Source organism: Urocitellus parryii, chromosome 3, assembly GCF_045843805.1.
Source record: "Urocitellus parryii isolate mUroPar1 chromosome 3, mUroPar1.hap1, whole genome shotgun sequence".
Lineage (NCBI taxonomy): Eukaryota > Metazoa > Chordata > Mammalia > Rodentia > Sciuridae > Urocitellus > Urocitellus parryii.
In genome coordinates this window covers 197,388,355-197,412,355 of record NC_135533.1, presented here as the reverse complement: position 1 = coordinate 197,412,355, position 24,001 = coordinate 197,388,355, and the positions used below count along the sequence as shown (strand labels likewise).

Here is a 24,001-nt window from a genome sequence, read left to right as displayed (position 1 = left end):
CTTTGATGTAGTTTTCTCAGTTGGTTTGTAGACTGTTAAAGGGTCATAAGATGCCACATGTCACATGAAACACTGTGCATGGTAATTTCTGGATTCGTAGCCCTGAACTTATATCATTTTTTAATCACCTACATAATTAATTTCACTGTATTTTCTGCTAAACCAACTTGTTTATTTTACATATTTTTATATATAAAATTGGTTATGTATAATTTCTTTTCATCAATTATATATACTTCAGTGATGCTGGGGAAAGAAAAACACAAACCTATTGAGCAATAAATATCATGAAATAAAGGGAGAGACATTCCAATTGCAGGATGAGGAGACTGAATATGTAAAACTGACAATTTCTTCTATGTTAATCCATAAGTTTTAATTTCAGTAACAATCAAAATTTCAATCTTTTCTGTTTCTTTTTTGACAGCATGAGACAAATTTTTGTTGAAAATGATAAAGTGAGAGTTGAATAATCACCACATTTTTGTGTAGGGTAAAGTGAAACATTCTCAATTTGTTAAGCCATGATGCTCAAGTGCATATCATTTGGGGAACTGCCATATTTGAATCACTTTTGCAAAAAAATTAAACATCTCATGTAAAATGATTCTTAAAAGGCATGCCTCTTAATTTCTTATAATGACAGTATTCATTTAATTTCTTATCTGACATCTTGTAGAACCATTTTTAGCTTCTGTGTTTTCTGGTATGACTAATTTTGATGCTTATTTTACCTGGGGTGCTATGAATGTACCTTTGCTATATTTTTAGAGCAGCAGTTATGAGGCTTATATATTTGAATGCAATGTAATTTAGTAATCCTTGGGAACCTAGCAAAGCATCACATTTAATTTTCTATTAGATGAAAGAAACATGGAGAGTGAATTGGTGATGGAAAGAATTGCACAAAACACAACTAATCAGAGCTGATCCCTGAAGCAGAAAAATGCAATTTAAAATAAGCCTCTTTTATATTTCTACTATTTGAGGAGAGTTGGAGACACAACTTTTACGAATATGGTAGCTAGTAAATAACATTAGTAATATATAGCAAGCTCAAAGTTGTTATATTGGTATTATGCCATAACTTTTAAATTACTAAAGCATCTAAAAGACTCAATTTTAATAATAGGACAAAGGTAATTTGGCTTCATCAGACAATGTAGTGAACACATTTGTGTTCTGTTACTGCATAAAAATGTCTCTTGCTCCTTAATATACATGTATCATCCATGCCCCTGTAGGTGTTTTTATTACGTACAGAAGAGGGGACTTGTCACAGCAGTATGCCAATTTTCTTCCTACCTGGAATGGTTTCTTCATCTTTATTAGGTTGTTTCTGGTGGTCAGAAGGCAACAGAGAAGGAGAGGAAGAGGTTATGTGTCTCTTTCCAGTGTAGCTGCTAATTCTGGCCATAGTACTCTGCATTGATAAAAAGGTGCTTGTTTTAAAAAATATATTATTAGTGCATATGACTTATGTACAATAGTGTATTTCATTATATACATGGTATGTTCATGTATATAATTTGATCAGTTTAAATCCCCAGTACATTCCCTTGCCCTTCCTCTTTTCTTTCCAGCCCTCTTTCTCTAACCTAATGGTTTCCCTTCTATTTTCATGAGATACTTTCCCCTTTTTTCCTCACTAGCTAGAAAACATTTGATACTTGTCTTTCTGAGTCTGGCTTATTTAGCTTTACAGTTGGTTTGTAGACTGTTAAAGGGTCATAAGTTTTATCTATTTTTTTTCAGATGACATAATTTTGTTCTTGATGACTGAATAAAACTCTACTAGGGGTGTGTCTGTGTGTGTGTGTGTGTGTGTGTGTGTGTGTATGTGTATGTATATGTATGTGTATATATTATATATATATATATATATATATATATATATATATATATATATATATAATCACATTTTCTTTATACATTCAGCTGTTGAGGCTGGTTCCATAATTTGGCTACTGTGAATTGTACTGCTAGAAACATGGGAATGCATGTATCTCTAAAGTATGTTTTCTTTAATTCTTTTGGGTAGATACCAATGAGTGATACAGCTGGATCATATGGTAGTTATATTTGTAGTTTTATAAAGAACCTGAATACTGATTGATTTCCATAATGTCTGTATGAATTGACATTTCCATTATGTCTAAGGGTTCCCACAAAGGCACTTGTTTGAACACTATTGTTCTCATCATTGTTGGTAGGCTGTAGGTTGGGGATGCCTCTGCAGAGTGCAGGACCATTCTTTGTACTTCTGTTACATCACTGCCATTGGTGGGCAGTTTTGCATGGTGAGTAGTCGAGAACAGGGGATTGAAGGTCTGTTCTCTGATGTTGACATGACATGGTTATATTGTCCCTTGAGATTCCAACAGTTTCTTCTTTTTTAATTTGAGTAAAATTAACTCAGAAGGATAAACTGAAAGTTTGAGAAAGCTTAAAAGGCTAGTTTGGGAAAGTTTAAAAGGCTGTTACTCAAATGAAGTGTTCTTCGTTTGCATTGATCAGTCTAAGTTTATAATATAGTACAGGTATTCACAAGGAAAGGCTACATCCCAGGTATTATGATGGATGCTTTTGTTTCCAATATTGGTTGCACAAGCCAATAAGGGGAAAACGGAAACATGAACCTTTCAAAGGGGAATATATTAGTTTCCAACAGATGGAATACTCAAATTGAGATAATTTGATAGTTAATTTACAAAGCGGTTGTACTCTTGTCCAGAGTTAGTAGTAATAGTGGAGTTTTCCTCTTGGCCCAAACGGAAGGAGTAGGGTGGGGACTGTTATTCCTGGAACCAAGAAGAAACAGTGTTTGGGAAGCTGATTGGAAGGTGCAGTAGCACAGACGGTGGAGTTGGCAGAAGCCCAGGGAGCAGGGGTCTCTAATCCATACCTAGAATAGCCATCTATTCCTGTGAGGGAAAAAATATTGTCCTTTTCAGCACAGGGTTCTGGTATAATTTATGTGGACCCTTCAGTGTATGAAGCCATATCAGGGCTTGATGTGGGCTTCTGTTCTTGACTGGTTGGGTACCAGCAATGGCATTAGCCAAATTAACCTTGGTGAGTGGGGGCCCTTGTTGAGCTGTTGCCTGGCTTCCTTCCTACATGCTTCTGTTTGGCTTTCTTTGTACTTGGGCTTGTTGAGCAATCCACAGGGTAATTGATGAAAGATGCAAAGATGCTCCATTCTTTCAGGTGACTGTTGATATGGTGGGCATTTGTACATGTGAAATACGAATGTCTTTATATTGCGGTCTCATTAAGCTCCATCTATGCCTTTCAATCCCAGATTTTTTTTTCTTCCTCTTAAGTATAGTTTTTTTCCCCCCTAAGTTTCTGATCTGCTGGCTAGCCTGTAAACCACTGCCTCTGAGCTGCTATGGATCATCCCTTGTGTCATCTCTTTCTGCTTAAAGTAAAGGTGGATTACCTCCCAAAGTTCTGTGAACCTAGGATTTCCTTTAGCTGCCGTCTTTCTGGGGTACCTTTGAGTGGGATTGCAGTGCACTGTCCATCTGCTGATGCTGACATACCATATAGACCATGTGTGAACCAGGCCTGTACTTTTTCCTCTTGAGGTACTACAGGACTCCATGAGGTCTGTGGGTATGGGTTGAGGAAGGGGATGAGGCAGTGGAATGAATAGATAACACAGGAGTCTCAGCCACCCGCTCATGCAGTGAATTAATTTGCTCAACTTGGTCTCATAAATATCAATTTTAAGATGAAATGCTGCTGTGCATAACCAATTTTATGGTAACACTCAGTACAGCATGGGCAGGTCAGTTTTCATAGAGTCACAAGGTCAATCATGCAGTCTCAACCAGGGCCTGGAAATAAGTCAAAAGCTACTTTTCAAATGGATAATGGTTGTTAGAGGGGAGGGCAAGGCCATCTTCCCCAGTCCTAGGGATCTGTGCTCTGTGCTGAAGTTTGTTACAGGCTGTGTGCAGCTCCTTTTTGCCCCGGACAGTTCCAATAGCATTAGGTCTGTGGGTCTTAAGACCCAATTGGAAGAATACTTTGTACTTCAGCATGGCTCTGCTATAGGACTTGGTATTGGGCCCTTCTCAAATCTGGCAGCCTTATCAATTCTCAGTAAATGAGTCGAAGCCTTCAAAATTCAGTCTCAATAATTCTATCTTGGTGGGTAATGCAAGGTACCACAACTTGCCTCTCACTTTGGAGGGAATATCTTCATATGCCCCAGTATGCTGGGCTCTTAGGAAGACCATCCAGATGGCAGACTAAACTTCTTCAGGATTTATTACTTACTCTTTGGCTTATAAATTAGGGTTCTGCTCATCAGGTCCAGTTAACATTCTGCCAATATAATGGAACAGTTTGATGTTCTCTATGTCATTGAGATGATCAGGGTGCCTTTGGGCTGTATTAAGACATAGCAGGACATTTGATATGGGGTAATCCAACAAGTAGAAGCATCTTCAGATTTTATGTACTGATTGGAATAGAAAAGAAAGCATAGTAGGTGCCAGGAGCTGGGTTCATTTGTGTTGGTGAAGATGCCACATTTGAAACAGCAATTACAATAGGCATCTTTACCTAATTAAGTTTGCAATAATCTGTAGTCATTCTCCATGACCTATGTGGTCTCTGCACTGGACAGGCAACACAATGTGGTGGAAATCACCATCTCTGTACCTCTCTGGTCTTTATTGGCACTGATCTCTCAAGTTCCCTGTGAATATGGGGTTGCTTGATTTACTGTCATTGACTGAGCTGGTAGAGTAAATGTAGTGAGTAGAGTAAATTTTTGCCCACTGAGGAGGGACCCTGTGTGGGAACTTTACCAGTTATTAAATGTTCTGGGACTAGGAAAATAACCTTGGGTCCCTTGGTTCTTGGGACAGATTTGAGGTGACTTTGAGCTATGATTCCATGTAGTATCTGAACTTAATAAGCTCCTAATCTGACAATTGGATTATAGTGGCATTTTAGGTTTCTCTAGATATCAGTTCAAGTTCAGAGTCATTATCTAATAACTTCAAAGGGTCTGGGTATTTTTTTCCCTCTTGCCCAGTCACATGATAAATGTTAAAGACTTTCTGGAAAATTCACCTAAGACCTCTTCATAGGGGTCTCTTTCAATGGATTTGCCAGCGTAGTTGAGGAATTTTATAGTTCTGTGAACCAATGTGGGTTTGGGATCTGGCTAAGAGGAATGAGTCTGTGAATCACTGATACAGGGGCTTGAGTTAATTTTCTTCAATATTTTTTTTATTAAATGTGAAGTGACAATTTAGTGAACTGATGTGATGGTTAGTTTACCATTGTGTCAGAGTCTTAGGGTCAGAATGATCTGATGACAATGCTGTGTAACTCCATAGGGTAATTGTGCCAACTTTTGTCTCTGCAGTTAAGTGCTAGTACTGTGACAGGTTCTGAATCATGTTATTCCCATTTGATCAGGGTACCCAATCACATTGTCAATGTTTTTCACTGTTTTCTTTGACCTATAAAGGATAGCTACCTTAAACCTCTTAAGGGATGCTATCATCCTCTTCACAAAGACATATCTTCTAGGTCCACCCAGGAGAGTTACTTTGGGAGATGGCTGGGCAGATTGCATTCTGTTGAACCATATCAGCATTTTCAGTTGACTGAACTTTCAGATTCTGTTCTCTAGCCCAGTGGTTCTCAACCTTGGTGACACACTGGAGTTCTGGAGACTTTAAAAATGTTGATGTCCAGGCTGTACCTGAGACCTATTAAATCAGAATCTCTGGAGGTGGATGCAGGTATCTATAGTTTTGAAAGCCAGTGATTCTAACGTGTAGCACTACTGAGCACTTGAACAGTGATTCTGAAAGTATGGTGCTAAACAAGCAGCAGTGTCTTCGGAATTGTCGACAGTGCATAATCTCAGACCTTACTCTAGACTTACTAAATGAGAAACTCTGAGGATGGGACCTGGCAGCCTGGGTTTTTGCAAATCTAGTGATTGTGATACATGTTAAAATTGGAGAACCACTGTTCTAGAGTATGCTAGGAAAAAAATAGTGTTTTGACTTTACTAACTAGAGGCCATGTAGACCAGCCTAGCAGACTCCTAGGTATTTGAATCAGTTCTCCCAAAAGAAGCATAATATGAGCTGTAGACCTGCTTTTTTAGGCCTGGCTTGATTCTCTTGGGAGATTTATCCCCCACCTCCATTATTCTATTTAGTATCAATGATTCAAAATTCCTTGCTATGCTCTCTTACAAGCTGGTTCATTTCTTATTCGTATATACTTGGGGTTCCAACTTAATGTGAATGATTTCCTATTTTTATATTACCCTGTGAACAGATCCTGAGATTTGCCTCTTGTTCCATTTCAAAATGTCATTTCAAGGTCACCAGAATTCAGCACATGTCCCATGGGTTAAAGTATCCTGAGTGCTTACCTATCTCATTTCCTTTTTTCTTTGATTTTTCCTTTTCTACTCTCCTTTTAGTCTTCGAAGTTTCCCAATTTCATGACAGTTCAGCTATGCATTTTATAAGGATATTTTAAACAGCATTTAAAAAATGATTTTCAATGGGAGAGCATTCAGAATATCTTACCTGCAATCCATTACAAATGGACAAAGAATTTTTGAGTAATATGATGAACTACAGATTTATAGCAATGGATAGCAATTTTTTTTTAATCTGCAAGGCAAGATTGAGTACTATATTTTATTAGAAAGGATTTACCTCAAAAGGAGGTTGGGGAAGAGGGACCTGGTAAGTAGTCACCAAAAACCAAATTTCTTTTTTTGTTAGAACAGTTACAGCAAAATAAGAGACAAGAGCAGAGATAGCCAATGTCTCTTGCCCCCGACACAATGCATAGCCTTCTCCATTATCAGCCTTTTGCACTGAATGGGACAGTGGTACATTTGTTATAAAATTGCTGCATCTTCATTGACACCTCATTGTCACCCAAAGTTCATAGTTTACATTATGGTTTACTCTTGATGTTGAAAGTTGCTATGGTTTGAATGTATCCCCCAGAAAGCATGTGTTAGAAACTTAATCCCCAGTACAACAGTTTTGGGTAGGGCCTAGTAAAAGGTGATTAATGGCATTGTCACTAAGGTAGGTTTGTTATAAAAAAAAAGGCAAGTTTGGTCCCTCACACCCTCCACCTTTCTCCCTTCCTCTTCTGTTTCTCTCTGGCCTCCCTCTGCCTTCTCTGATGCAGCATGAGGGCCCTTAACAGATGCAAGCCTCTCAGTCTTGAACTTCTCAGCCTCCATAACTATAAGAATTAAACCTGTTCTTTATAAGTCACCTATTCGTGGTATTCTGTTACAGAAGTATAAAACAGTCTTAAGATGTACATTTTTTTCTATGGATTTGGAAAAATGTTTGACAACATGTATCCATCAATATGATATATATTGTTACTGCCTTAATAATCTCCTATGCTTTGTTTGTTAATCCCTCCTTCCCCCACAATGCCCCTGGCGACAATTGATCTTTTTACTATCTTCAGGGCTTTGCCTTGTCTGGATTACGATCTTCAGTGTACTTTTCATGGACTACTTTTCTAGTGGCTGGTGTGTTGCCACCCCCGTGTCAGATCCATGACATAAATGTCAATAGCAGATCTTAGCTGCCAGACAAATCTTCTGTAAGATGTGGATGCAATAGTTTACTGATTATTTTGTTAATGATTCTTTGAAAGTAGTAGAACTCTTGCATTATTACATAGAAGTAGAGTGCTCTCCTGAAACTGAATTAGTTGTCTCAGGATAGATAAGCTTCTGTTGTGGTAATGAAGACTGTCAAAATCTGAGACTTGTTCTTTAGCTGTGGGGTGAGGGGCAGCTGACTTCAGCATTACTTGCTGCTTCCATTTTATGTGGTATCTCCATCCGGCATAGTGTTTTAAAAGTTTCCAAGGTCAGATGGGTATGCAGAATATACTATATGATTTCAATTTCAGCCAATTGGCCAGAGCTAGTAACATGGTACCACCCAACTGTAAAGGATCTGTGAATTGTTTTTGTGTCCAGGAAGAGTGAGCAACAGCACTAGTACTATCACTTTTGAAGGGTGACTCTGCCTAACTTAGCCATAAAGTTATTTATGCTTAACTTAGGTGTTTATACCTAATCTAGATATTAGAAGGAAATGGACAGGATCAATGGCTCCTAAAGAAATTTTAGAACAAAAAGTACCCAGCAGCTCCAGAAGGTCTTTGGACTAGGATTCTCCTGGAGACTTGCTTGGGGATACTACTAGAATGAATGAGTGAACTTCAGCCAAATCTTTTATTCTGATTCCTGAGTCTTGCTGGCTAAAAGTGGCCCTGGCCTTGATGGTACCACATTATGGGAGAAAAGATGGCCCCTGAAGGGAGCCAGGGATCCTTTTGTCTTCCACATTTGGAAGGCTGAACAGACTAGGGCCAGTATTGGAAAGGATTTACCTCAAAAGGAGGTTGAGGAAGAGGGACCTGGTAACTAGTCTCCAAAACCCAAATTTCTTCTGCAGTTGACATTTGTGGGGGGGGTAAAAGCAGAGGAAGTTGACAGTTCATTTAAACAGCATGTTCACACTTTTTAAATGACTCAAAAACTGTTCGATATATCTACTTTCATATTTTGTTTATTTTTGAGAGAAGGAATCTGCCAATTTACTTGTTGGTTGTTTAAACCTAGGGCTTCATAAAGAACTGACAAGATAGTTGTCCTTACTTCTGACTGATTATTTAGTTTTAGGAGATAGATGTAAATTACAGATGCAGTTTTAATGCAGTTAATTAACACGCAGAAAATTAGAGCTAATGTTAAAACTTTGATGTCCAGATGTCACCAAAGAGAGCTTCTTACAACCTTGTCAAGGACACTTTCAGAGTTATTACATACAGAACAGAATTGTATTCTCTTCATTTTTATCTTCTTTCTGCATGTGTCCAGCCCTTATGTGTCCAGGGTGTTCATCCTCTTTTTTAGCCAACACTGAAAATGAGGGTTTGAAGTTTCACATCTCTAGATGTGATTTTTCTTGATAAGACTTGATGAGAGAGATAAGATCCAAAGAAGTTTCAGATTGAATATCAATAAAATTGAACATGAATGGGGAAAAAGGTATGAGGCTTACAGAATCAAGTGTCCAAGGGAATTTTGAGATATTAAAAGTGAGTCTTCAAGAAAGAAAAGGCTTGAACAGAGAATTGGCATTCTCTTTCCATTTGAAAAATTTTGGGATGCCTCTTATTTTAGAGTTCAGGAAGCAGTATTGGACAGTGTATGACTTAAAAGATTATTAGTATAGGGCTGGGGATGTGGCTCAAGCGGTAACGCGCTCACCTGGCATGTGCAGGGCACTGGGTTCGATCCTCGGCACCACATAAAAATAAAGATGTTGTGTCCACCGAAAAACTGAAAAATAAATATTAAAAAATTCTCCTTTCTCTCTCTTTAAAAAAAAAAAAGATTTAGTATAATCACTATTGCCAAATTTCCCATTGAGAGTGTAAACAGGGTAAAACACCGACCATATAAAAAATGTCTGAAACTTTCTGGATCTGGAGCTTAATTTAGTTTCTATTTGTAACTGTTAATTACACATACATTACCTTGGACATTGAACAACTACATTTTGAGGGTCAAGAGCAGGCAAATTATTTTTGTACAAGTATCAGCAGGCTAGTTTTAAACTGTAGACCTTGCAAACTATTAGGATCTTAATTCATCTGCTTCTCTTTTGGCCCTTGATTTAAGAAACTCAGTCCAGGGTATATGGAATTGAAGCGATTGACCTTTTTAATAGCAATTAGATGACTTTTGATAAAGCCAAAAGACCTGACTATACTTGGTCACATTTGTTATAAAATGGGTTTGATTTCAAAGAAGTAGTTTGGGAAATGACTATACGGTTTAAATGACTGTCTGCATACCCATCAACCAACTAATCATGCCTGTGGTTACAGAAGAACCATTTAAATTAATTAAGAATCAATAATGATATACATAGGCCTCAAAGTGTAATAGTAGAAATAAGAACAACAATAAAACTATTCATTTTCTTTACTCAGGGTTTTTTTTTTAAATAGACTTATTGTCTAAGACAAACATGCCTAAGAATAATACCCACGTATTAAATGGATTTGAGTTCAAAGAAGAACTAAATCTATTTTATCTATTTAGAATTGGCCTTTAAAAAATATCATTGTACCTAGGTCAATAAAAACATATTTTTCTCCTTAGAATTTCCCTTTTCTGTATTGTATTTGTTCATTATTTTTAGTTTCCCCTTTTAATATTAATATTTCTGTAAATTTTAAAGATAAATGGAAAACCCATACAAATAACGTTGCAGGGAGCCGCTACCCATTGAGTCCGGTTTAATGCTATCCAAAGTTAACTTTTGCAAGTGAGATGAAGGTTGCTGTGGCATTGCTAGAATAAATTATATGATGTGTTTCTGTTTACAAGACACTGAGCTCCAAAGCAATTTCTATTGTGCTGGAGGCAGTCCAAACAGTTTTATCACTTTAAGGGTCTACAGCATTAAAATGTTTTAAATTTCCAGTGATGCTTACTGACAAAAAGGACCAGTGGATTATAAAATGGAAAAAATGCTGTAAATCCCTGCAGCCACCTTTGAAGCAGAAAGCTGGATTTGAGTTTAGTATGAGGTTCTTTTTAATTAAATTCTTAATTTTGGCATAATTGTAGATTCACATGCAATTGTTAAAAAAAACACGCAGAAAAGTGCTGGGTATGCTATGTCCACTTTCTCTAATGATAGCATCTTTGGGAACGATGGGATGCTATTACCACAGGATATTGACACTGGGGATGCTATTACCACAGGATATTGACACTGGGACAGTTAAAGAAAAGAGAAATTTCATCACTGCTATGATCCTTCAGGATCCCTTTAATGCCCACCTTAGCCTCCCCCTACTGCACGTGATCTCACACTCCCACAACCTTCAGTATCTTTTTTCCATTTTTATGTTTTCGTCATGTTTAAAATGTTGTATAAATAGTCATGTAACATGTAACCTTTTGGGATTTCTTTTTCATTCCTAATTTTTTTGAAGATTCGTCCAGGTAATTGTGTGTATCGATAATTTATTTTTTCCTCCTGAGGTTTTCTTGGGATTGTTTTGCCACAATTTATGTAACCATTAGCTTATTGAAAGACATCTGGGTCATTTCAGTTTTGACATTTACAAATAAAACTGCTATGAATATCTATTAAAATTTTTTCTATGCATGAAAGTCTTCCTTTATCTGAAATAAGTGCTTAGGAGTGCAGTAATTGAGTTTTTTTTTTTCCCTTAATTTTTAAAAGAAACTGCCATACCATTTCCAGAGTGGCTGTACCTTTCTTAATTCCCACTATCAAGGTGGGAGTGATTCAGTTTCTCACCATCTTCAGTAACTTTTGATGTTTTCTCTGTTTTTTATTACTATAGATGTATGGTGATATCTCACTTTGGTTTTTGTTCTCATTTCTTGTGCTGTTGAGCATCTTTTCACTTATTTGCCAACTGTCTTCTCTGGTACAATATCTCTATGCTTTTGGTGTTGATCTACCTTTTTTCCTTAGCTCTAGCCCTACATCCTAAGGATTTATTTTGTTTTTCCCCTCCCCCATCCTTTGGAAGTTTATAGTTCTGTTTTTTATATTTGGTCCATTTTGAGTTAACTATATGAATGAAGTGTTAGATTTAGGTTAAGTCTCACTTTTTGGTTTTCCTATGGACTTCCAAATATTCCACCATTTTCTTTTTTTAAAGTTTGTTTTTTTCTCCATTGGATTGCCTTTGCACTGTTGTCAAAAATCAGTTGTCTGTACTTATGTATAGCTATTTCTGGATTCTCTATTTTGTCCCATTGGCCATGTGTCTGTCCCATCAAAACTGCCATACTGTCTTGATTACAGAAAGTATGTAAGTCATTTTAGTCAGCTTTTTTGTTTCTCTGACCCAAAACCTTGACTATAACAACTTGGAAGAAAAGTTTATTTTGGTCCAGTTTCCAAGGATCAATCCATGGTTGGGTGACTCTGTATCTCTGGGCCTGAGGTAATACAAAACATCATGGTGGAAGGGTGTGGTGGTGAAGAGTAGCTCAGGATGTGGCAACCAGGAAGCAGAGAGCTCTGCTCACCAGGGACAAAATAAACCCCAAAGGCATAACTCCAACCTGCCTCCTCTAGTCACACCCTGTCTGCCTACAGTTATCATCCAATTAATCCATACCAGTGGAGTAATCCATTGATGAGGGTCTACTGCTCATAATCTATTTCTGCATTGTCTCACACATGACCTTTTGGGGGCACCTTGCATCTAAACCCTAACATAAATCTTGAACTGTTGTCAAAAATCAGTTGTATGTACTTATATACATACATCTTGAAGTCAAATAGAATAATTCCAGCCACTTTGTTCTTTTTCACAGTGGTTTTTGAATGTTCTAATTCTTTTGAATTTCCATGTAAATTTTAAAATCTTGTTGATACCTATAAAAATTACCAGGATTTTGATAAGAACTGCATTAAACCTGACTATCATTTTAGGAAGAATTAACATGTTCATTATGTTGAGTTTTCCTATCTATCAACATAGTGTATATCTCTATTTAGATCTTCATTTCATTGATTTACATTTTATTTTTTAACAGCATTGTATAGTTTCACATACACACTCTTCACATGTTTTGTTAGATTTACACCCAAGTATTATATTTTTATTGTAAATATCATTGTTTTTAATTTTGATTTTCATGTGTTCATTGCTAATATATAGAAATATAATTGTTTCTTGAATATTGATATTGAATCTTATGATCTTGCCAAACTCTAGGAAGATCACATTCCTAGTTGACATGTAAAGAATCATGTCATTTGCAAATAACTGTTCCTTATTGAGTGAGTGGTGATAATTTGTGTTTGAGGAATTGGTCCATTCATTCAAGTTATGAAATTTATGTGCATAAGGTTGTAGTATTCCATTATCTTTTTGATGAATGCTCATTTTCTGTCTGCTTGTTTTATCAATTTATTAAAAAATTTTAAATTGACAAATAATTATCTACTTATGGTTTACAATGTGACATATTAACATGTATACATTATAAAGTGATTATATTAAGCAAATTAGCATATCTGTCACCTTCTATAGTTATTTATAGTTAGAATATTTAAAATTTGAACAGTTGTGTCATACACACTGTGTCACCATTCTATGCAGTAGGTCCTTGTTCCTCCTGTCTAACTATAACTTTCTACCTTTTAATCAGCAACCCCCTATCCCTCTACCTGACCCACAGCCTCTGGTAACCACTATCCTACTTTTTATTTCTACAAGTCTTACTTTTTAAGATTTCACAGAGGATGATCATGCAGTATTTTTCTTTCTGTACCCAAGAGAGAAGTGTTGAAGTCTACAACATTAATTGTGTATTTATCTTTCTCGTTCCAGTTCTATTCTTTTTGCTCCATGTATTTTGTGACTTTCTTATTCAGTGATACACATTGATGATTAGCATTTTTTTTTTTTTTTTGGTGGGTGGTGGATTGACTTGTTCTACAGTGTTTCTCTTCTATGGATATTAACATAGCCATTCGTGCTTGCTTTTGATTACTGCTTCCCTGATTTACTTTTTTATGTTTTTAATTTTCAACCTACCTATATCGATATGTTGGTGTGAGTTTCTTGTATGCAGCATATAGTTGGCCGTTTTTAAAATTCCACTTTGTTGAACTGTCTTTAAATTGCTATATTTAGATCATTTGCATTTAATATAATTAGTGATATATTTGATCTTAAGCCTGCTACTTTCTGTTTGCTTTCATTCTCATTTGTTTTCCTTTTACTATCTAACAAGGGTAACTGAACATTTTTTCAATTCCATTTGACTCTTTTTTTTTTTTTATAGTGGTGTGTGTTTCTCTTTGCATAAATCGTCTGTAATCCTCGCTCCAGGTATTACATACACCTTATCATAGTCCACAGGTGTCATAATTTTACCAGTTCAAGTGAAGTACAGAAAATTTAACTCTTTTCATCTCTTTAGACTTACTCATTTTGTATAATTGCCTTAAATATATTCTATAAATATATTTAGAACAAAATCACAATTTTTGATATAATTGCTTTAACTATGAAACAGTTCAGAAAAATTAATAGGAAAAAGAATGAATATTGTATTTATCTATACTTTCGCTTAATGTGTTCTTCATTCCTTTTTGATATTCCAAGCTTCCTTCTTTCATCCTTCTCTTTCATATATTTACTTGAGCCATTCTTTTAGGATAGTGTGTTGGTGACAGTTTGTCTTTGTAGGTAAAAAATTGAATACAGGCACATTTTAGATGATTCAGTGTAGTCCTAGTGGATGATCAGTGAAGGTCAAAGAAAAGGAAAACTGTGGAAATGACATACTGAAAAGGATAATGTGATGGTGCATCATTCTTTGTTCATCCTGTGTTCTGGTAGGGATTCACTGCATTTTAGTCATTGGGTAGTGAGATTAACACATTATGGTACATCCGAACAATGGAATACTACACAGAAATAAAAAGGAATAAGCTCTTGATAAGTGCAATAATGTGGGTGAATCTCAAATGTATTATACTGAGTGAAAGAAACCTTAGAATACAAAATATATGATTCCATTTACATAAACCCTAGAAAATGCAAACTACTGATCAAAAGTATATTGGAGGCTGGTTGGGGAGGAGCCAAACAGAGGGAGGCCCTTGAGGACATTCTAGGGGATGTTAACCATCTTGATCATAGTGATTTCACAGGCATATACATAGTTATTGTATATATGTTATCATTCAGAAAAGCTCTTTAAAAATACCTTGACAATAAGTGTTCCTTCAATGTGTGTCTTCTGTATAGTGCTGTAGCCCCACACAATTGCAAAATCCAGCAATTGCATGCTTGAATGTTGTGGCATTGTTGAGTTGCTCTGAAATTTTTGAAGTGCTCACTTTCAGTTTTTCAAGTATCTTCCAATGAATGATAAAAAATAGTCTCATCTGTGCACTGCATTCTGATTTTCACTGTTTTAGAGTAATTCATCCACAATATTTATAGACATTTTTTCCTTCTTAGTATGGGGTCATTCTGTATATATCATTCTAAAACCATTCTGACTGACTTCATTGTTCAATTAACCTGTGTTCTTATGTACAAATTCAATATGTATGTGATTTTCTTAGTCCGACTCTTAGCAAGTTAAGCTGCTGAATTTTGGAGTAGATTACACTGAAACGTTGGTATAACATTCCCCCTCGCAGACTTTTAAAGGAATCATGTAAAAGTCTGCTATACTGTGAGAACATTTCAAATTGTAGTGTGCTGGAGAAGAGTAGGGATGTGGTGTGGTAAAATCTGTGACCTGGTGTCTCGGTGAATTGGATGGCCTAGTTCAGTTGATGGAACCTTTGTAAACTTCTGTTTACTTCTTTAAAGATGGGGAAATGATTTCCTCTAATTCCCATACTTTGAAAACATACTTTCTAAAAAATGGGAGATAAATTTGTGGCATGTTTTGCTTTCAACGTTATAATTTAAAGAACTGAGTGATACACCTGAACTAATATGCTTTTCTCTTTTCAGGCAATTGCTCTCTTAACTGAATTAATTAGGGAGAACTTCAGGAACAGCAAATTAAAACAGTGCCTTTTACCGACCCTTGGGGAGCTGATCTATCTTGTAGCCACCCAGGTGAGACTGTCTGATTAACTCTGTTGCTGTTTGACATGTTCCAACACATCCTGGCTGACGAGTGTTAATATCCTATAAAAGTTTTTTTTTTTTTACTTTTCCGCTTAGAGCATGCCTAAGGAACTTAGGAGAAACTACTTTTGGGGAAGAGTTTCTCAGTGTCTTTCTCTCTAGCTGACCTTGTTTCTCTTCTTCCCTCCCTCTCAGTGCCTAGTTTCCTTAAACATGTAGGAGATTCTCAGACCATATCTTAAAAATAATGAACTAAAAGTCTCCAAATTGTTCCCTAAGTTGTTGCCGTCTTTGACTCCTTCAGGTAGGAGAAGACCATTGTTTCTTTCAATATAGAGCCCCCTTTCAGTTTAAATAAAACACTACTTTGTGCAGGTTTGGCTTTTAATGACTAATATAGAATGGCAGGATTTGACTTCTTGTTTCTAAAGTTACAATATGGAAGTGCTATTGAACTCACCAAGAGAAAATTTAATATTCCACTAATGTTTTATAAAAAAAAATTATTGAATAGATATTGATAAATTATGGGTTAGTCATATCATGTGATACTCAGTTTTAAGCAGATACCTGTAGGTTTTAAATTAATAAGGAAATTCTGATTAAGTTTTTTGTTCTTGAACTTGCTCAAATGTTACACAACCTGAATATTATTAGATCCATATTAAACCAGCTTTCTCAATAATCATCACTTTGAGGTAGTTACCAATTGTTATAAAATATGAATATTTAAAATTGTTTGGCTTCATAATTAGTGTTGATAGTACAGCAAATCTCTTTCTTGTTCTTTCTTTACATTAGTGTCTTGGCTATTCCTGGCCCTTTACATGTCATAATACATTTTTGAGTCAGCTTGTCCGGTCTGTAAATCATATTTAAAAAAAAATGCATTGATTTTTGCAGATAAATTCGAGGAGAATTTTGGGTCTTCCAGTAAATGTTAGGACTGGTACTGAATATGTGTAGCAATTAGGAAAGTATTGCTATCTTTGTGATATTTAGTACTCTAATGCACCAAAAGCAATTTTTCTCCATACTTATATTTAAAAATAATTTCCACTAGCATTATTTCTTTCTATTCAGGAAGCTTTTTGTACATGTTCAGTTGAATATATTTGTATGTAAATTTGTTTTGAAGAGCAAACTCATTTATGAACCAGAAAGCCAGAAGTAAGGTCAAGTGTACAGGGAAAAGTCTTTTTTTTTTTCCTATTTTTGTTCCATATCTGCCTAGTTTTCAAAAAGAAACTTTATGAGTACTTTCTTATATTAGAGTTAACTTTGAAAGTACCAGCAAAAAGAGATGTATATTCTTATTTTGTCTCATTTTTTACACAGGCAGAAACTTGGTGTTTTCTCTTTAAAGATATGAATAGTGTATGCAGGAGGACTGCAAGTTTGAGGCTAGCCTCAGCAACCAAGACTCTTTGCAACTTAGTGAGACCTTGTCTCAAAATAAAAACTAAAAAAGGGCTGGGTATGTAGCTCGTTGATGTAGTGCACCTGGGTTCAATCCTCAACATTAAAAAAAAAAAGTATAAAAATATATGGAGATACTTGCACTAGAGCTTTTGCTTAGTCATTAACACAGTCCTATTTCTTAATCGGCACATGCAGCTTCTTGTTTCCCTCCTCTTGTAAAGGAACGTTTCCCTGTGTGATGTTCTGATGTGCCAAGTTTTTGTGAAAGGCACTTTTCCTTGCAGCTCTTTAGGGATGAGGCTGGAGAGTTGATGTCCACTTTGCCATTCCCTAGGACTCCCAAGGCCTTCCAAGGCCTTGACATAAAAGCTCAAATTTATCAAGTTTTTCAGGCCCTCAGAGTAAACTCAGACTTCAGTGCTCAGCATATCCATACTGTGCTTGGGATTCTTCAGTTTTTTAATTAGTCTTTATCTTCTTGATGTCAAAATAAAACCATTTATTTTCATTAGAAGATTAATCAGGTACGTAGTTTATCATCTTGTCAGGAATGGGAATCTAGTTGTTCTTTTGTCTCCGCCCCCTTCTCTCCCAGTTTAATGTATAATGCTGTATAATGAAGTGTACATTTTTTAAGATAACAATTTGATAAATTTTGATATATGCACATATATCTGTGAAACTATTGCCATAATCAAAGATAATATACTTTTACCTGCAAGTTTCCTCAGCATACTTTGCTATTGCTGATTTGCTTTCTGTCATTCACACTAGAGTTTTATGTAAATACACAGCATCACATGTCTGTTTCTACAGTAGATTTGGAGAATGTTGTTCCTTGGTGTCTATTTTTAAACTGGATAAAGGGTAACCTTTTTTAATAAAGGGATGATTCTGTGGCCATGACATGACTACATCTTATAGCATACCAAAAAAAGGAAGTTAATCCCTGGGTCTATAAAAATAGCTTTTAGTGAGGCAACAGCTTTTGTGGAATTATCAGGTTTTTGGTTATTTTGCTTTAATCCTTGTCAAGAGTAGTTTTTAAAAGGGAAAGGACAATTATCTTTCTATAGAATATGCAGGCACAGCGTCATACTTTGGGGCCCTCAGGAGGAACGGCCAGGGGTGCCTTCAACCAGCCCCCATTTCGGCCTCTGCTTCAGCTCAGGACCTACTTCCTAGGTCCTGAGAGCAGCCCCAAGAGCTAAGACTAAGGAGAGGGTCATGTCCCTCAGGGTACGTAACCCATGTCTGGGAGAAGAAATATATACCACAGAACACTGAGCACATAGGAGAAGGAGAGGCAGGCACCCCAAGAAGTGGATGGGCTGAACCCCCAACCAGCTGTGAAGGAGGTTTCAGAGGTTCTTTAAACAGCTCCCCAACCAGCCCTGAACACAGCTTCCAGAAGTTCTTTAAAAGAAAGTCATACAACCAAAAGGGAGGGGGTAGAGGGCAAAGGAGTTGCCTCATTTATACACAGCATTGTAAACATATGTGGTCTATAGTACATGTGCTTCAGTCTAGTGTTTGCATGTGTGTGGGAACTGTACCTCTGGAGCCTTGCCCTGTCTACTCCCCACCCCCACTCTACTGCCTGACCCTGAGAACAGAGGCATGGAAGGTATGTTCATTACCCAGGCTTGGTGGGAGCTATCAGGCAGGGCCTGGGCCTCAGCCTCCACTCTGGTTCCAGAGTCCTGTGTCTTATGTGTGTATGCATGTGCATATGCATACAGGGGAGAGGGTCATGGTCACAGAGGCTGGGTCCAGGTGAAGCTATTCACTCACAGAAAGGCCTGCCTGGGTGGCTAGCTCACAAGTAGATCCTCCAAAGGTCTCCAGGTGCTATAATGATATTGCACCAAGCTCAGAGCTTCTTGGCACTCAGGGTCTGCAGCCTGATCCTTAGTAGCTTATTTGCCAACATTGGATCTACGGGACATCAGTGTGAGCCCATAAAGATAAAGGCATTTGTTTTGGTCTCCCCTAGATAGCTGCCATTCAAGCTCCCTGATTCAAGCCTTCAGGGCTTCAAACATAGTCACAACTGAATCTTCAGTTTGTTTCTCAATGTTGCTCTTAATGCAGGTCTTCTGCATGGCCTCCTACTTTGCTGCTTTCACCATTGCTGGTGGGTGGCATCCTGCCACTGGCCCATTTAGAGAATTAGAGTGTGATGTGGATGCTAGGATGTCACCATTTAGGACTATGCCCTGGAGTGCTTCTCTTTGTGCCTTCACCAGGCTCCTTGCCTTATGATCACACCAGTCTCCATGTATAGTGGCTTCCTATACTCCAGAGTGTCATCCCCATCCCCATCCACATCCAAGTCAGAACTACTGTCCAGTTTCTCTTTGCTGATGCACATGAGAAAGCCAGAGCTTCGGAAGCCACTTTCCAAGAGAGTGGTGGCCTGCATCTGCTTCTGCCCATGCCACTTACACTCCTCAAAGTGGTTGTTATTCACATGCTTGATTTCCATGCATTATCCTCAGCCATGCAGGAGCCTCCCCTTTTAGAAAGGCAATGCTCCATCTGCCAACTCGGCTCCCACACCAAGCATGCCAGGGGCCAGTTGCACAGGGGACAGACATACCTGCCCTGCGTTTTGCTTCCTCTATTTTATTTTCCCATTCTGAGCATTCAGGTCTGCCTGTTTAAAAAAAAAAATAGAACCTATTTTCCTATTTTTTTGTGCTTTAAAATTTTTTTCACCTTCCTGTGTGGCACCTGATTTACTTTGATAGGTTGCAGGAATGTTCTTGCGGTGGTTATGGTAATTTGGTTAATCTTCTGTGGGACAATTGTGTTGATGTCATTAAAATCAGTGTCCCTGCTAATTACATTTGCTTATTTTTATTTAGCACATTATCTCACCTGGTAACTTATTGTCTTATGGATGTTACTTAAAGTTGTGTGTTCTCTGCTTTCAAATGATTCCAGATTTTGTAGTACCTTTTGGGTAGGGTTATTTGTGCTATCATCTTCAGTTATCAATAGAATGGTTTCTCTGTTGGTTGAACCATATTCTCATTTTTCAATTATTTTTATCTAGCTTTTGATGAGGGGAATCTTGTCAACATGATATGTAAAATAGTGTGAGATAGAAGAAATACTTGGTGTATACGCTGCAGTAAAAGACCCTTGATCTGATTGTAATTGTCAGGTATTAAGTTTTAAGTTAAATAGAATATTAAGTTTTAGATAGTTCTTGTATTTAGAACTGTGCCTCTTTCTTGAATGGGTTAATATCTTTTGTGCTGTTAGCTTCACTGTCTTTCCTTCTACTTCATTTTAGGAAGAAAAAAAAAAGAACCCCAGAGAATGCTGGGCCGTTCCCTTGGCTGCTTACACGGTGCTAATGAGGTGCCTTCGGGAAGGGGTAAGGCTCCTTTGTTGTCCTCTGTAGACACGCAATTGTAATAACCCTCCAGGCACTGTGTGAGGATTGTAGCCTGCAGCAGTGCAGGAGCTTGTCAACCAAGTATTGCTCCTGAATTTAAATAATCTTGACAAGCCACCCCTAGCAGGTGACCTGCAGTGGAGCAAGTATAAAAAAGAACTGGCTTTCTCACTCACTTGTTTAATGGCCTGATTTTAAAAAGATAGTTGTTTATATCTGTTACTACTAACTAGCTTTTAATAGCATGCTTTTAATAGCATGCTGTTAATGATGTACCCCCCTTTAAGTTATTGCTACAGAAGTTTGGTAAGCAAGATATGTATAGAGAATTCTGTGAGCCTCAGGTGCCCCTTGATTATTTTGTCAGGTTGCCATTTTGAAGTTTTTTTAGAAATGTGGAAGCTTCCCACTAGTATCCCCTGATTTTAATATTGAGTAGTATTTGTTATGTGATGTAATTTTTTTTTTCAATTTATTCACTTCACCTCTCATGGCCCCCTTATATGCATGTTGCTCCTGTGTGTAACCATGTAAAGGACTTGATAACCCGCCTAAAAGGTAGGCATTCTGTTTGCTTTATATGACTTGACATTGTTTCACCCAAGGCAAAGCCATAGGCTAAAAACACTCCTTCAGGAATGAAAAAGACATATCAGGATAAACATCTTCCTTTGGCATTCCTTACTTCACAGATTATGTGATGACAGTTATGTTCCCGTTGTGGAAAAGCCTCCCAAGGCTTCCCCCTAGTGGTTGGGAAATGAAGTGGGAACACTTCTCAGCCTGTGGTTTTGAGTGCTTAGTCATTTGTCACTATGGGATATATGATTGGATGATAAATCATACTTTATCAATAATACAAGAATTAACTTGTTTTCACTTACAGTTAAAAGATGTTTGGCCTCATCATTCAAGGCCTCAAGCTGGGAGCATTTGTGTCACACAGACGAAGAAGGTGATTCTCACCTATAGTAGAGATGAGATAAAAATATAAATTGGAATATGTCAAATACATAAGTACAAAAGGAAAAGAAAATCAGGAATACAAAGGATGAAGGAGTATTTTAGGGATCTCTTTAGTAGCATAAAATCTCAAAACTTTTTATGTTTAATTTTTAAAACTTTGTTATTTCCTATTAAAAGATGATTATAGTCTTTAAGGTTGTATCTTGTTTCCTCCCTTCCCACTATGTTTTCCATGGACACATAATAGGAAGAATAATCTTTTATATCCACGTGCATTGTTATTAAACAATTATTAATTGTGAAATAGCGAAATAGTTTTATATTTTAGTAACACACTTGCTTTTTATTGTCTTGGTATGTATGAGAGGGCCCCTATATTTTTTAGAGAAGTCTAAATTGTGTAGTCTATGAAATTTTCCATTTTCTATTTGAAAAGCAGTTAAATATGCATGTTGGCAGCATATATGCTAACACTGTTCTTACCAGACGGATAAGAGAGGGTGATTATTTTCCCTAATAAAGGATTTCTATCTTTACAAAAATAATTTTGAGTATAGCAAATCTTGAAATAACAAATTTGTCTAATGCATTGGGGGACCTAATTTAAGGTAAAATGATTTTTATGCCTTTTATCTTCAACAATTTCCAGTACTACTGGTATTTCTGAATGTAATTTCTTATGAAATATGGCTCACATACTGAAGAGCATGTGAAGTGTATATGTATAGTTGGAAACACTCACATACTCACTGTCTTAAAAAAAAAAAAAGGAGTGCTGGCAGCCTGGAGCATTCTTCTCTGTCCCTCTTGGATTGTATCTTGTCCTCCTTTCAAGGACAACCACCATTCTGACTTTGGTAAACATCCTTAAGTTTTTATGATGTCTTTATCTTTGAGAGTATTGCTGAACATGAAATTGATTGGTTCTTAATCCTGAACTCTAAATGGGAACGGCACCATATTTTTTTTGAGACTTAGTTCTTTTGCTTAAAACTAGTTGAGGTTGATGCATGTTGATTGTATAAACTATAGTTCATTTCTACCACAGAATAGTATGTTGTCCTTGGAATATGCCTCAGTATATGTTACCCAGTACGTATTTATGCTCTTACCAGCAGAATATTGCGAACACCCATTAGCCTCTTTCTTCTCAATCATTCGATATAGCCAGACTTGCAGTTTTTTGTCAACCCTGATGGGCATTAAGTGATTTCTTCAAGTAGTTTTAATATGTGTCTCTGTGAATGCTAATGAGGATGTTTGTGTTTTTTTATTCATCTGGTTCTGTTTCCTGTTTTGAAAAGTGCTTATCATATCTTACACCAGTAGTTTCCCCCCACTCCGCTACTTTGTGGGACTCTGTATCCTTGCAACCATTTATACTATAAAGTGTATGAAATTGGAGAACAGGAGAGAAAACAGAACTGTAAGGATCACCTTTATTTTCATCAGCTAGATTCAACAGTTTTAACATTTTGCCCTCTTTGTTTTGTTGTAATGTATGCAGGTATGCATTCATATGCATGCATTCATGCATATAATATGCTTTATTATTTTTATACTACTGGAGATTGAATTCAGGGACATTCTCCCACTAAGCTACATCCCCAGTCCTTTAAATTTTTTGTGTTTTTAAATTTTGAGACAGAGTCTTCCTAAGTTCCCTTGGCAATCCTTGAACTTCTGATCCTCCTGCCTCAGCCTCCTGAGTAGCTGGTGTTATGGGCATGTACTCCTGCACCTGATGTGCATACACATTTATGATTTTATTTTTTAAACTAGTCAATAAAAGTGAGAGATCAATGGCACTTCACCCGTAGGAATTTTGTATGTATTCTGCATATTCAGCTTTTGAGGTTTTGTGTTGCAGATACTTTTAATTTGTGATCAGTCTTTTCATTTTCTTCATAGTATCCATGATAGGCAGAAGTTTTTAATTTTCTTTTTTGTTCTAGGGATTGAACTTGGGGCCTCATGCATGCTAGGAAAGTGTTCCACCACTGAACTATACACCAGCCCCCAAATATCTTTTAATGTAGCTAAATTTATCAATCTATTCCTTTGATGTGTTCTTTTTGATCTTCACTGATGATTCCCTACTCTGAACATCAAGATAGTCTATTATGCCAGGCGAGGTAGTGTACGCCTGTAATCCCAGCAGCTCGGCAAGCTGAGTAGGAGGATCTGAGTTCAAAGCCAGCCTCAGCAAAACAAAATCGAGGCACTGAACAACTTAGTGAGACCCTGTCTATAAATAAAATCTAAAAAAAAAAAAGGGCTGGGGATGTGGCTCAGTGGTTAAGCATCCCGGGTTCAATCCTTGGTACCAAAAAAAAAAAAAAAAAAAAAAAGTCCATTATACTTAAATTTTATTTTTTTCTTTTATCATTTAGAGCTTTCATCTAGAGAGGTGTGTGTGTGTGTGTGTGTGTGTGTGTGTGTGTGTGTGTGTCTAGTTTTGTGTTTTGAAATCAGTATAGATAA

General features: G+C 36.8%; 1 protein-coding gene and 1 pseudogene across 1 annotated transcript in view; one reads left to right on the top strand and one right to left on the bottom strand.

Annotated features, from left to right (window-relative positions):
• The window catches only part of Ulk4 (unc-51 like kinase 4), a 539,981-nt gene that overhangs the window by 62,883 nt on the left and 453,097 nt on the right, over positions 1-24,001 (top strand). The window contains 2 exon segments of the mRNA XM_077795670.1: positions 15,601-15,708; positions 20,447-20,530. Of these exon segments, the coding sequence (XP_077651796.1) occupies positions 15,601-15,708; positions 20,447-20,530 (192 nt within the window).
• Positions 18,962-20,132, bottom strand: LOC113191756 (E3 ubiquitin-protein ligase RNF220 pseudogene; annotated as a pseudogene).